Source organism: Cyprinus carpio, chromosome A6 (assembly GCF_018340385.1).
Source record: "Cyprinus carpio isolate SPL01 chromosome A6, ASM1834038v1, whole genome shotgun sequence".
Lineage (NCBI taxonomy): Eukaryota > Metazoa > Chordata > Actinopteri > Cypriniformes > Cyprinidae > Cyprinus > Cyprinus carpio.
The window spans coordinates 11095734-11109881 of record NC_056577.1 but is presented as its reverse complement, the minus strand read 5'-3'; the positions used below and the strand labels follow the sequence as shown (position 1 = coordinate 11109881).

At 37.8% G+C, this 14148-nt stretch overlaps 2 protein-coding genes and 1 pseudogene across 4 annotated transcripts in view; 2 read left to right on the top strand and 1 right to left on the bottom strand.

Annotated features, from left to right (window-relative positions):
- Positions 1–1742: 1742 nt before the first annotated feature.
- Positions 1743–6458, bottom strand: LOC109080464 (annotated as a pseudogene).
- An 89-nt stretch (positions 6459–6547) lies between these two features.
- On the top strand, positions 6548–10046 carry LOC109089711 (fas apoptotic inhibitory molecule 1-like). Its single transcript, XM_019103699.2, has 4 exons — positions 6548–6786; positions 8408–8636; positions 8878–8927; positions 9150–10046. Exons 1-4 carry the CDS (start codon positions 6673–6675, stop codon positions 9297–9299), a joined length of 543 nt encoding a protein of 180 aa, XP_018959244.1. The 5' UTR covers positions 6548–6672; the 3' UTR covers positions 9300–10046.
- A 590-nt stretch (positions 10047–10636) lies between these two features.
- Positions 10637–14148, top strand: part of LOC109096555 (arf-GAP with GTPase, ANK repeat and PH domain-containing protein 1) — a 190059-nt gene continuing 186547 nt past the window's right edge. For 2 of the 3 annotated variants that reach the window (XM_042758028.1, XM_042758026.1), the window contains exon 1: positions 10637–11757. In XM_042758028.1, coding sequence (XP_042613962.1) covers positions 11595–11757 — 163 coding nt within the window. In that variant the 5' untranslated portion in view covers positions 10637–11594. The remainder of the gene's footprint in view (positions 11758–14148) is intronic. The other variant, XM_042758027.1, reaches the window with a different exon arrangement.

Genomic DNA, 14148 nt, shown 5'->3' with positions numbered 1-14148 from the left:
TGACAGTAGACTACCCCAAGCGCTTTCCATGTGTGCAATTTGAGACGGACTGAAACGCAGACAAAAACAGGCTACTTTGTGCTTTGTATAAGTCAAAATGTCTGTCTTGGTGAGTTTTAACTAAACACAGTCATTGTGTCTTAAAGTGATACTCAACCCCAAAATGAAAATTTTGTCATTAATCACTTACCCCCATGTCGTTCCAAACCCGTAAAAGCTCAATTCATCTTCGGAACATAATTTAAGATATTTTGGATGAAAACTGGGAGGCCTGTGACTGTCCCATAGACTGCCAAGAAAATAACAGTGTCAAGGTCCATAAAAGGTATGAAAGTCATCATCAGAATACTCCATCTGCCATCAGACAGTATGCTGCATATGCACTTCTTTATCATCCACACAACACAAGGATGCGCTGTTTTCATTCTAATCAAAGCTAAATACACATAGAAACCCTTGTGGCTCGAATGATACAGAAGAGTGATTAATGACAAAATTTTCATTTTGGGGTGGAGTATCCCTTTAAGTGGAAATAAAGAGTTTGAAATGTAATCAAACTTAAAGTGCTAGTCAGTATTTGTGCATTCTGTGACAGCATCCTGCTGTATAAACCTGCCACTGTCTGTCATCATCTGTTCATCAAACAACAAAAGAAAATTTGAGAATTATTCACTGTTCTTCATTGAATATTGGATAACTTTGATATGATATTTTATTTTTTACATTTGATTACTTTAATCAATTTATGTATAGTAGGCTATTATAGGCTAAATTGTTTAATTGTTAAAATAGTTTTTTTTATGAAAGTACAGACAGAAACCCCCCTTCTCAGAAGTCTAGGATCGGTTCTGGAGACCAAAATGGGGTTGTGTGTGTTTTGTGTGTGGGAACAACATTAGTATTTCCTTTTTAGAGTTTTTATTTGTTTTTAGGTGTTGTGTGCTCTATGATGCTGGAAACAAAAGCAGAGCATATTGAGTGTGATTTTGTTGAATGCTTTTTTTTTACAAGTATGATTTGAAGGTTTTCTGCAGAAGAGATATAAACAACTTGATCACTGAAAATGTGGATCTGTGTATTTCTTTTGGTTTAAGATATGTAAGATTTGTACTAATTAAAATGTAAAGGTTTTTATTTTGCTTAACTGCACATACATACAGTATAATAATAACTCATCTAACATTTAACCCTTACATAAAAATATATTTATTTTAATCATCCAGATCATTAGATGTTCGAATAATCCAGTTAAAAAAATGCTTTGTAGTCCACTTACAAAACAGTTAACTCTACAAGACATATTTTTACACTATCCCAAAATGCCCAGTAGAGGGCAGCAAAGAAATTCCAGATGGATGAAAAGTCAGATAAAACAGCCCACACAGCACAAAAACAGTTCCCACAATACAAAACGCTAACTTGGGACTCAGTGTTAGCAATCTGCAAAATATGTAGTAAAACTTGGATCGCTTGGATTTTTCTTTACTGGAATTTAAAGTTTATTATTGTTAAGTCATGAATGTACAACTAAAAAAAAATCATACCCATATGCAAATACATTTACGTTATGAAAAGTCAAAATCAAAAACATTTAAAATCATCAACAGCAATATACTTCTTGACACAAGCAAATCTAAATATTAAGTACCACAAAATGATAAAGTGAGAGGTCTGAAACATTGAAAGGTTTGAGACATTGAAACTATTCACACCTTTCCCAGTAGGGAGTGCAAAGGCTCAAAGACATTCCTTTCTGTTCTTAATAACAGTAACCATCGTGGTAGCCCTCGTGGTAACCATCATGGTGACTGTAGTCATCAGGCCAGCACGTGCCGAGAGACTGCTGGATGGCCATCTCCTGCCTGCAAAGCTGCATGGAGTCAACCAGCTCATAAATTATTGACATGGACCACAAAGGGGAGGGGTACCAGGATTTCACATTGCCATCTTTCCCAACAAGCAGCATGGAGAAACACTCTTGGCTGATCTGGAAGTAGCTCCTAATGTCCTGCACCAGCGAGGCAGGCAGGTCCTCACGGTCCACTGATGCACTTCCTGCAAAGCAGACCACAGTTCCCTCAGCACTACATCATAGTTTCAACAAAAAGGAAGTGCAGGAACCATAAAGTGAGTTTTGTTCAATGCAAAACAATCTCACCATTTATGGGATAAAGCTCCAGGACTCCACTCATGTCATCCAGGGTTTTTCCAACAAGTTTCAATAGAGATATATGACAAAGGCCTGTGGATTTATGACAATTTGTGAAATTTGAAAAAGTCTGGTTAATTTATAGCTGCCTGGAAAGACTAAACAGATAAACAACAAAAGATGACTCAGCCGTTTCCAACTCTGACTCATACTATACATGGGATTGGAGTGAGTTTTTCAGAGATGTTCCCTGAAACATGCATGCGATCTGCATTAAAGATGTTCGTTGTTGTTTTTTTTGTTCTAAAACAGGTGTTCTTTTAAGAGGGCATCAATCAAGCTGTCATACCCTAGAGAGGAAGTGGTCCCTGTTGGATCGCTATGCAGGACCCAAACATCCATAGGTCCTCCTGGGCTGTAAAGAATGCAGAGAAAGATTCTCAACAATGTTCCTACCTCCAAAATAGCCAATAAAAGCGCTGTAAATGGACTGTGTCATCCTATTTTTATTGGTGCCATTCCTCAAAGCATTTGTGATTGAAGGTTCTGGTGCAGATGAGAGCTGGTTCCAATTAAAAGAAAAGTACCAATAACATATGTGCACTTCTATAAGCAGCAAGATCTCTGGAGAAAATGACTTGACCATATCCCAAGATGTACTACAAATAGTTTTTTATTTTAGCTGTAAGTTGTTATTAAGGCGGGTTGTTTGAAGGTCAGACATCCAGATAGTGTACAATGCACATAAGAGTAGTTTGATTGCATAGGGTGTTCACTGAATTGGACCCCAAATTTGTTTAATGCTTAACATGGAATTTCAGAGAACAAAAAAAGTGTCTATTCTGCCAAGTTACGTTAACAAATGGGAGTGGTGTTGATACAGCAAAGCTTTCTATATACTGTATATATTTCAAGACAGTCTTAATATTGATCATTTAAGTGTGGTTTCATACAGTCTCAACTTTCCTGCAATTTTTCAGTCTAGTAAATGTTCAGTTTGGCTGGATTTATGCAACTTTTACTGATGTCATGAACAACTCAGACAGTCTAGGAACCCAAAGTGCTCCACTGGCTGAAATAACTTGATATTCTGTTTAATGACTAGAAATCCTACATATTGCTTTATAGTGTGTGTTATCTGACTCTGAACTATATTATAACCATTGAGGTCTTTTACATTATAGGTTATATATAATACTAAAGGGTTTCCCAAATGTTTTTTTTTTTTTTTTTTTGATGGGAACTGCAGGGTATTTGAGAGTTATTGAAAAAAATGATTAAATCTAATGTAAAATTAGAACAAATAAATGGTTCTGAACATTCAGTCAAAATAAACAGAATTTAACCTAAATTAAACCTAGATAGGAAGTCCTCTAGAGATCTTGATTTATCTTCTTTCTTGCACATAACCGCAAATGTCCTCTGCTGTTCTGTCTCTTTAATGCGGGTTGACAATGTGTTAATGTAGTCAAACACTGCTTTCATGACAATCGGCACTTCATATCGTTGCTGTGGAAACAAGGAATGCATAATTTCATGTTATAAAATGAGGTGAGAAATGATTAAATCTACATCTATACACTGATAAAATTATCTACGATTTTTACCACACACCTTGACTTCCATGTCAAAGTCAGTCAAAACCATGTTGAAATCATTAGAAATCATACCAAAATGGTCCGAAATGTTGTGATGAGGTCCTGGTTGATGATTTCACTGTCCTACAGGCCTCGCAATGGCTTATCCTGTTCTGTTAAATAATTATAATAATAACTGAATCTGAATGAAGACATTTTGATAGGACATGTTACAAACAAAGATGCTAAGCAGCACTGACCTGTTTGGTAGTGTTCAATCTTCATGGTACTATTTATGAGAGGCCCAAAGTGCCATATTACACACTTGCTCCAGGTACTCATCCCTCTGTTCACTGTACATACCCAGGTAGCCAGCGCAATCAGGCCAATTGCGGCTGAGTGTCGGCTCACTCGGCTGTATTCTGGCAGCGGCTAGCGGCTCGCCAGAAGTTAGTGGACTATTGATGGTTGATAGTTTTGGGTTTTGTTTGGGTTTTGAGATTTGGCCCGATTTGCACTGAGACACGGCACATTTAGCCACATTCAGCCCAATTACGGACACATAAGGGCTGGTCTGATTTTGGCTGAGATATAGCCATGCAGACTCGGACCAGTTTAGGTTGAGTGCTGGGGGTGGGTCTCCGTTTACAACGTGGTAAAGAGTATGCAGCAGTGACACTTAAACATTATATTTTACCTGCCCGATGTTATGTTATTTCTTAGTGTATTTTTTTATTTTAATTCCTATTAATATTTTTTTTTACTTACATGTAGGTTCAACAAGGACACTGTAAAATATATTTAGTACTGGCTAATTGTACCGTTTGGTTGGCGTGATAGTGGCCCAACGCCGGTGGTGTTGGCTTAGTTTCAGTACTCAAGACTCAGGCCAGTACTGGCTAAGTGTACCATTTTGATTGACGTGATTATGGCCCAATGCTGGTCGTGTTGGCTCAGTTTCAGTAGCCAGTATTGGACCAGTGCCAGCTAAGTGTACAATTTTGGTTGGCATGATTGTGGCCCAGTTGTCGGTGGTGTTGGCTCAGTTTCAGTACCCAGACTCGGGCCAGTACTGGTTAAGTGTTTAATTTCTCATTGGTGTGATTGTGGCCCAATGCCGGTGGTGTCAACTTAGTTTCAGTACCCAGATTTGGGCCAGTGCCAGCACAGTTTCAGTACCCAATCTTGGACCAGTACTGCTAAGTGTAGTATTTTTGGTATCATGATTGTGGCCCAGTGCCGGCTCAGTTTCAGTACCCAGACTCAAGCCAGAACTGGCTGAGTGTTTCAATTCTTGTCGGCATGACTGTGGCCCAATGGCGGCAGTTTCGGCAGCCGGACTCGGGCCAGTGTATTTGGGCCAATTCTGGGGCGTCATTCATCCCATATCCATGCAGAGTCTGTCAACCACAGCCGAGCCGAGTTATTTCTTCCAGGCCTGCCGGATCTGGGCCAATATCGGGCCAAACTGTTTTGGCCACCTGGGTATGATTCTGCTCATCTGGAGCCGTAATTACCTGCAGACAATGAGACTGGTTAATAAGACAACAGTTTTAAGTCATTGTTCAAGTTCTTTTACAAGCCAAAATGCTTCTTAATTTTCTGGAAATATACTTTTTTCTAAATGAGCAAATAACGCAACTTGTATATCATCACTCCAGAAAATAAAAGTTTTTATTTTCACATTTTGGGTTTACCAAAGAGCCTTTCATTGAAAAGACCTTAAAAGAACCATTTTCTTAGTGTGAAGACCATTTTAATTATCTGAATAAACTTTTTGCACTATAGATGTTCAAGGTTTTTCATGGAATCAGACATGCTGAACCGTTGTTTTTAAGAATGAAATATCTACAGGGCTCAATAGTAAGGATTTTTCCTAGGGTTTTTGAAAATTATGAATTTAACTGTATACATTTATTTTTATATTTGACATTTCAAATTTTTATCTACAGTTTTCACATAAAATGTTTCTTCTCTAATGGTGAGCTCTATTTTTTTTAATACTTTTTTTTTTTTTTTTTAATACAATACGTACTATGAGTCGTCGTCTTCTCTGTAAAAGTAACTCAAAAAAGTTTCTAATGATTTCTTGGGATTTGCTGCTTGATCCTAGACTGCTTGGTCTTCTTCAAAGACATCTTGTTTTTTGCTGCATTTTTATTTTGAACACTGACATTTGTCCCCTTAGACACTTTTTTCCCTGCAAGTATCTTCTTTAAAGGCTTTTCAGGCATATCCATCTTCTTCCTCCTGTTGGCACTGTCAGGTTTAGTTTTCCCCTTTTGGGTGGTCATAAGTTCTGTTTCTGGTTTATTAGCAGTGGGCCTCTGTGTGTCACGTTCAGTTCTTGGTGAGACTGCAGCTGAAATCTTTAGCTTGTGGTCTAGGTATTTTTCTTTATGTTGTTTGTTGAAGTTTGAGGTAACAGAGAGATGAGTAGTTTGTGGTGAGGGCCGATGGACATGCTCAGAAGTGTTGGGTACAGCTGTGTTCCAGGGTACGGTTGTGTGTGAATGCATTTCCTCCAATGTGGTGGGTATATTTGTAGTAATAGTAGTTGGTGTTAAGGAAAAATTGTGGTAGTGGGTGCTGTGGTTGGTATAGTAGTTGTATCCAGCAAACAACTGAACAACTGAAAATAGTTTTTATGATTTTTTTATGATTTTTACTCCTACACCTGATGTCTATTTAAATTTAATTGCAGTGAAATAACTGTCTTCGCACATAAACATCATCAAATACTCTCTGCCTTGATAAGTTAAGCCTCTTACACTAATGCACTCGTTGCTGAGCGAGCATAGGATGGTAGCCTCCTCAGTAATATACAGAGATTTAATCAGCAGTTGCACATGATGTGGACTGCTATTGTGATCAAGCGGAAGTTAAAAAATTACATAGAATTAAAAATTGTATAGAGCGGTTGGGTAGTGTGGATCTTAACACAGTATGTCCAGAGACATTGTGGGAACGTGGGACGTGTCACTTAGCGATGGGGTTTACCGAATTGAGTTTGAACACGGATCAACAACAGGGAAACGGGTCATTTACATTAATGGGCAGGTGAGATCTTATAAACTGATTCACCTTATTCATCATTATGTTATATAAGATATTTTTATATATATATGTGTGTGTGTGTGTGTGTGTGTGTGTGTGTGTGTGTGTGTGTGTGTACAGTGGGTATAGAAGAGAATCACCCACCTTTCAAATAATCACATTTTGTTGCTTTGCAGCCTGAAATAAAGACAGACACAGTTTTTGTTTTTTCCATCTGTATTTACTCAGTGCAACTTATCACATTCAAGTAAATGATATAACACCAACATGTCAGGAAAAAAAAATACACTTACATTACATGTCTCTACTAACTTTGCACATCTAGACTTTGCAATATTTGCCCACTCTTCTTTGCAGAACTGTTCAAATTCAGTTCAATTTGATGGTGAGTGTTTGTGCACTGCAGTCTTCAAGTCATTCCACAGATTTTCATTGGGGTTTAAGTCTGGGCTCTGATTAGGCGACGCAAGGACATTCACCTTTTTCTCCTTCAACCACTGTGTGTGCAGTTTTGCTGTGTGCTCTGGGTCACTGTCATGTTGGAAGGTAAATCTTCTTCCCACTGACAACTTTCTGGCAGAGGACAGCAGATTTTCCTCAAGAATTTGACAGTACAGTATTTTGTCCCATACATTTTTCCTTCTATCCTGACAAGTGCTCCAGTCCCTGCTGCAGAGAAACACCCCCATAACAGGATATCACCACCTCCATGATTTACTGTACGAATGCTGTTATTTGGATGGTGAGCTGTATTGGATTTCAGCCAGACATAATGTTTGGGGTTAAGGCCAAATAATTCAATTTTTATCTCATCTGCCTCAGAATCTTCAAGGTGTGTTTTGGCAAAGCTCAGTCATGACTGCATTTGGCAATTTTTGAGTGACTTTTTTCTTGCAACCCTCCGATACAAGACACATTTGTGGAGAATTAGTGATATTGTTGTCACATGCACACAATGACCACTCTTTGTCATAAATTCCTGCAACTGCTTCAGTTGCTGTAGGCCTCTTGGTAGCCTCTCTGACCAGTTTCCTCCTGGCTCTTTCATCCAGTTTGGAGTAATGTCCTGATCCAGGGAGGGTCTGTGTTGTACCAAATACCTTCCACTTCTTAATAATAGAATTCACTGTGCTTCTATTCATTGATAAATCTTTTGAATTTTTTTGTATCCATCTCCTGACTTGTGCCTGTCCACAACTTTATCCTTGAGGTCTTTTGACAGTGCCTTGCCACCCATAGTTGATTGTTTGCTTCAGTTGCACTACAAAGGACTGAAATGCTCCAGGAAAGCTCTTTTCATGTTGAGCTAATCAAAGCTAATCACCACAGCAGATCACAGCTGAAAGTCAAAAGTTGAAATTGATCCTTTTTCCATCACAGTGATTCCGTTTTTTTAATTTTTTGCCCCCCTGACATGTTGCTGTTATATCTTTGACTGGGATGTTATAAGCTGCACTGAATAAATACAGCTGGATAAAACAAAAACTGTGTCTGTCTTAGTTTTAGGTTGCAACAAAATGTGATTATTTTAAAGGGGGGTGATTACCCACTATACATATAACATTATATGGAGATGAATAAAATAATATGAAATAATTATGTTAAGTTTCATTAACTTTTTAAGGAGGTGCTGAGGAGGGATTGGATGTTCAAACTGGTGGGCAAAGAAACGTTCCCTGTTGGGAGGACAGATACAAAAGCAACCATAAGTATTGAGGCAATCACTGGGTTTTCCTATGAGTACACACTGGAAATCAACGGAAAAAGTCTCCAAACATTTTTGTACAACCGATCAAAAATGTCCAAAACATGGGTGCTGAAACTGGGTGGTGCTGATTATAGGATAGTTCTAGGTAAGTGACACTGTGTAAACATCACTCTTGATTTATAAGGTAAAAAAAAAAAAATGTTTTTTCTGTTTTTCTGAAAGGCCTTAATTTTTTTGGGTTAATCTCTGTCTAACCACACTGTAAGAAGAGAATGACTAGTTTAGGGGATTTCAAATTATGATCCAGTGGCAGCATAAAAATTCAAAAAGGTAAGATAATTAACAGAACTATTAGCAAACTATTTTTTTTTTGTCTGTTTCACTAGAGAAAGACACTATGGATGTGTGGTGCAATGGACAGAAAATGGAGACAATAGTGAGTACTTTTAATTCTGCAGTTCAGACTAACACCGGCCTTTAGGTGTATGAAAGATCCACTTTGGTCCATTGTTTATTTAAGTCTGAGTCAAGTCGGCTAATGGTGTAGTTGTGTGGCCACTGTGGAAAAACATAACACCATTTTCTTCATATCACATCATTCCCACAACTGGTGCTTGTTTAGTTATAGGCCTATGTTTATGTTGATTTCTTTGTGCAGGGGGAGTTTACAGAGAATGGAAGCGAGACACGCTTTGCAGTGGAGAAGCATGAATGCTGCATTAAAGCAACAAGTAGTGGAAGGAAGCGAAATGGAATAGTTCATTCCCTGCTGGTGGATGGAATCAGGATAGAAGAGGCCATTGAGTAAAATGGATGCTAACAGAATTCAGCTGTGCAAGACATTTAGCAACAGTGTACTTTAGCAGAATTAGATACAGATGTTTTTTTTTACTAGGGTAAGATGGGGTAAAATGCCCCCCAGAAGATGACCCCTGAACAACACATTTAATGAATTGCTTGGATGTTCATAATTTTGTAATTTCTTCTGAATATCAACATTTGTAAGATTCAGTCAGTCAAAACAGTATTGAGGTTAACTAATCTTATTTTGTGTCACAGTAATCTATGATATTGTATTATGCTGAATATCAAAGGTTTTTGTTTCTATTTGTTAATAAGAGATTTGTGGACACATAAATGTGTCAGATTTGGGGAGTAAAAGATATTGTTTTTATATTGAAAGGATAAAATTAGACCCTTGAGCTAAATGCCCACCCACAAAAGGCTCTGAGTTTACTTACAGTTATTATTTTTTAATTGAATAATTGCTATAATTAATGGGGTTAATATTCAATAAATCCATCAGTTAGATGTACCTTTTAGGCATCTTCAATAATCATTAAAACTTATATAAATTGACTGAAATCATTTCAATTAGAATTCGTAGTGTTGCTGTTATGACATATCCTTAGTTGAAATATGGCAAATATACATAGGTCTATATATTCATATGTCATAGAATAAATTTACCTTTCAGATGAATCTCTTTCAATGGGATTCTGCTTTGTCTCTCATCGGATATTAAATAATTATTAACTAAATTTTCAAAACACAATTTTAAGTAGAATAGTTGATTTAGTATTTTATATATATATATATATATATATATATATATATATATATATATATATATATATATATATATATATATATATATATAAATATATATGAAGTTTGATTAATATAAAATACTAAACCAAATATAGGCTACACACACACACACACACACACACACACACACACACACACACACACACACACATTTCTCTTAATAACACATTGGCTGGTGTGAATATGTAAATATGTATTTGCTAAATGTGTTACAGTAAAATGAAATGCACATTACATATGGTTGCATCTTTCCTGTGTCTTACCCTGTCAGTTCATCAGTAAAACTTTCCTATGTTAAACTTTATTGGATACATGGGTTACCTCACGCCCATGTTATCATAAAACTCTGAGGTCATATCTTAGAGTGTGTCAAAGAGCTGTGCCAGCAATTCATTAAAATCGTTTACAGGGCCCGCTAATCAGACACCATGTGCTCCAAGTTGCAAAGGTGCACCTTTTAGCGCCCCCATCCAGTGTGTGGCGACCTGTATGCTGTTTAATAACAACTGACTGCGCAGAACTAGCGCAGCTACGACCTGGACGACGGCTCCCAAGCGCCGACGTTTTTTCCAGTAGGAAACGTCCAAAGGAAGGAGCAGGCGCAATGATGTTTGAGAGGATACAGACGGGACGGACCTCAGTGCGGGAGGAAAGGGAATGCACCCATCTTTGCGGATAAAACAAGAGAGATATCAGAAAAGCTCCCCGGCGATTGTATCTTGTTGAGGTTGACATACATGAGTGGATTTGTGGTTTTGCATCGAGACCGCAGAAAGTAGTTCAGAGGTTGAAATGTCAGCATGAGCCGAAGTGAACAACAGCAGAGAGCGAGTTGACTGTGCTTGGAACACAGCAGACACACCGCGTCCAGCTCGTTTGCGCGAACTGTAGTTTCTCGCCGAGTTTGAATTTGAATTATTTATTTTCCTCTCACCCCTTTTGGCGCTGAAGCACACAGCCGGAGGCGACCATGTGGACTCTTCTCGCCTCGGACTGTAGACCTGAGGTGGCCTTCTCTTGCCTGTTATAGCCGTTATGACGATGCTTGATTTAGGGAAGCTTCTGTGTTTTAAGCTGTATTTATGAGGATATGGGGCATATGACTGTATCCTTTGATTTCAGATCCGGACAGCTGCAGATCTCCCTCCAGCGTCTGGACTTCTGTTGTAATTCACATATACTCAAATATCACATGCACTGATATCAAAGCCGCTGCGACATGTTAGTTCGTCTCGCATTAAGTGGATTAATGCTTAATCTTTGACGTTTTCATAAGTTTTTTTGTGATTGCATCCTATATACCCAGTATAACTTTGGGGGGATTTGTAGTTTTTTTTGTTTTGAACAAAATCGTTGGAGCTGACTACATGTGGACATCTGACCTCCCTACTGTGTTTAAATGTTTGCAGCATATCGGTATCCCTAAATCATCTGCAAACATTTTTTAGAGGATTGCATATCGGGTTCCATTGGAAGAGATCATATTGCAAACATGAATTATCAGCAACACCTGGCAAACTCAGCCGCGATCAGAGCTGAGATTCAGAGGTTCGAGTCCGTCCATCCGAACATCTACTCAATCTACGAGCTGCTGGAGCGCGTGGAGGATCCACTGCTGCAGAATCAGATCCGAGAGCACGTCATTGCCATTGAAGGTAAGGGCAACAAGGGCATTTGAAATCTCTTTACGAGATTTTTCAGATTTTTTTTAATGTATTGTCATTTTATTTATTTAGTTTAGTTGGTGAGTAATGCCAAGTTTGGCGGAAGCTCTGGTTGCCATAGTGAAAATGGAATGGAACGTCAAACCTAACATTATAGCATGACACTTCAATAAATGTGTGTTCACCCCCAGTGTCACTTTACAAAAATACATAATTAGGTTTATATTAACTAATAATTAATGGGATTACAAATCAAGCCACTCCAAAAGATAATTATTAGTTCTCTCTTCTCATGAGTATGCCTCTTTTGAATCTCAGAATCTTTATTGGTGGTTATAGTTCAAATCTGGTTATATTTGTTCTTTAAACCATTTCCTTGTCCTCGACAAGGTTTCAGATTTAGTCATAGTGTAATTGTGAGAGGCTTGAGTCAAACTTTAAACAGATGTTTTAAAAAGCTCATTTGGTTTTAGTCATCTATATTTTTGTCAGGTAGATGCCATAATTGATTTTGCACTATATTAAACTGTGAGGTATAGATTTACAGTCAGTTCTGTAGTTGTGCTGTCTTTCATTGAAACACAAGTACAAAGCAGTACAAACCTTTGTTGGGCCTTTGCGACTGCTAATCACAGCATCATTGTCATTCATGAAAATTAAATGTCATCTACTCTGATTAAGGTCTATACAGTAATATGAAATTGTTGATGGTTATGCTTGTCAGGTATAGCTTTCATTCAGTTTTGCGAAGGACTGAATGTGATATAAGTTTTGATGCATGGTTTGCATGAAGGGTGTTTTGGCAGGGTGTTGGGAGGGTCGCTTAGGTTTAAATAGCTTTGTTGCTTGCACTGTTTTAGTATAATACTGTTATTAAGAGATAATCAACATGCTTTTTACACACAAATGCTATTTACAATATCTGCTGTCAGTTTTACCAGCAGGTTAAATAATAGCAAAATGAGAAGCTGTATTGTGTGTTTGAAATGAAACACGGTGTTCCACTAGATTGCAGTGAATGTTTTACACAAATGTTTTCCTAATGAGTGGGTGCTCGACTCTGTGTGCTGAGACATGCACATGATATAGACAAACCTGTCACTACCACCAACACACCCCCTTTACAGACCCCGGGCTGTCTAATTCCTGAAAACCAAGACCGAGTGCTTAAAGGATTAGTTCACTTTCAGAATAAGAATTTCCTGATAATTTACTCACCCCCATGTCATCCAAGATGTTCATGTCTTTCTTTCTTCAGCTGCAAATAAAGTAAGGTTTTTGAGGAAAACTTTCCAGGATTTTTCTTCACGTTTTTTGTCCTACCCTACCTTTTTGAACCGGAGTACACAGATGAAGAGCTAACTGCACGGGACTTTTCCAATGTGTTTACATAATGCGTAAATTTGCAGACATGCATCGCGGAGCTAGTGCAAGATGTGTGTTTCTGGTTAAAAAGTATATACATTTACATTTTTTTTTAGAAGTTGACCGATCGTTTCGCTAGATTACAGCCTTATTTCTCTGTTGGGATTGTGTTGAGCCCTTTGAAGCTGCACTGAAACTGCAATTTGGACCTTCAACCCATTGCCACCATTTAAGTCCATTATATGTAAAAAAATCCTGGAATCCTTAATTTCTTTGCGACTGAAGACAGAAAGACATGAACATCTTGGATGACATAGGGGTGAGTAAATTCTGGAAGTGAACTAATTCTTTAAAAGCAGCATTGAACTGAACCGTTTACTTGCTTAGTGGAAACAATTTATGGTAAATCTTTTGAAATCTTTTGTATGGTTACTTAAAATCCTTAAATTTAAATGTATTGATTTAAGTCATCAATACATACTATGTTACAGTATGTGGTCATGTTGGCATTCTAAAAGCAGAACTTGATAGTAGTTATGTTTTTTTTTTTTTTTTTTTTTTTTTTTGCCAAAACATAATGAGTGTCTTCTGCACTGCAGTGTTTTACTATTCATGTTAGCTAAGTGTTAACTAGCAAAGTGCTGTCATTAGCTGTGGTGAATTTAATTTCACAATATCCCAAAAAAAATTTGCAGAAAAATCAGCATTTAGGAAGTTGTGTAAAAGTATTTCATTGTGAATTAAATGTCGACGTTTTGATGCCACTTTCATAAACTTCTCGCTGACCTCCCAGTTTAACAGATGGCAAATCAGAGCTGAAAACCAATACTTTACACACCCTGTGATCAGAAGCGAGTCTGTCTTCAGATATTATAACACTGGTGTAGCATTTACATTGCTGTGCACAGTAGTCACTTTACTTAATTTTACGCTAGACGACCGCTGACACATCAGGGGAGGGTTGCTTTGAGCCTAAGCAGATCTCTGTCTATGCAGAGCATGTTTGTGATCTCAGAG

What these genes read in the sequence shown, in the direction of transcription:
- LOC109089711 (XM_019103699.2), top strand. Translation starts at nt 6,673, where the DNA reads ATGTCCAGAGACATTGTGGGAACGTGGGACGTGTCACTTAGCGATGGG. An exon ending in TCATTTACATTAATGGGCAG is followed by an intron (nt 6,787 to 8,407) that starts GTGAGATCTTAT and finishes TAACTTTTTAAG; the next exon opens with GAGGTGCTGAGGAGGGATTG. An exon ending in GACAGAAAATGGAGACAATA is followed by an intron (nt 8,928 to 9,149) that starts GTGAGTACTTTT and finishes TTCTTTGTGCAG; the next exon opens with GGGGAGTTTACAGAGAATGG.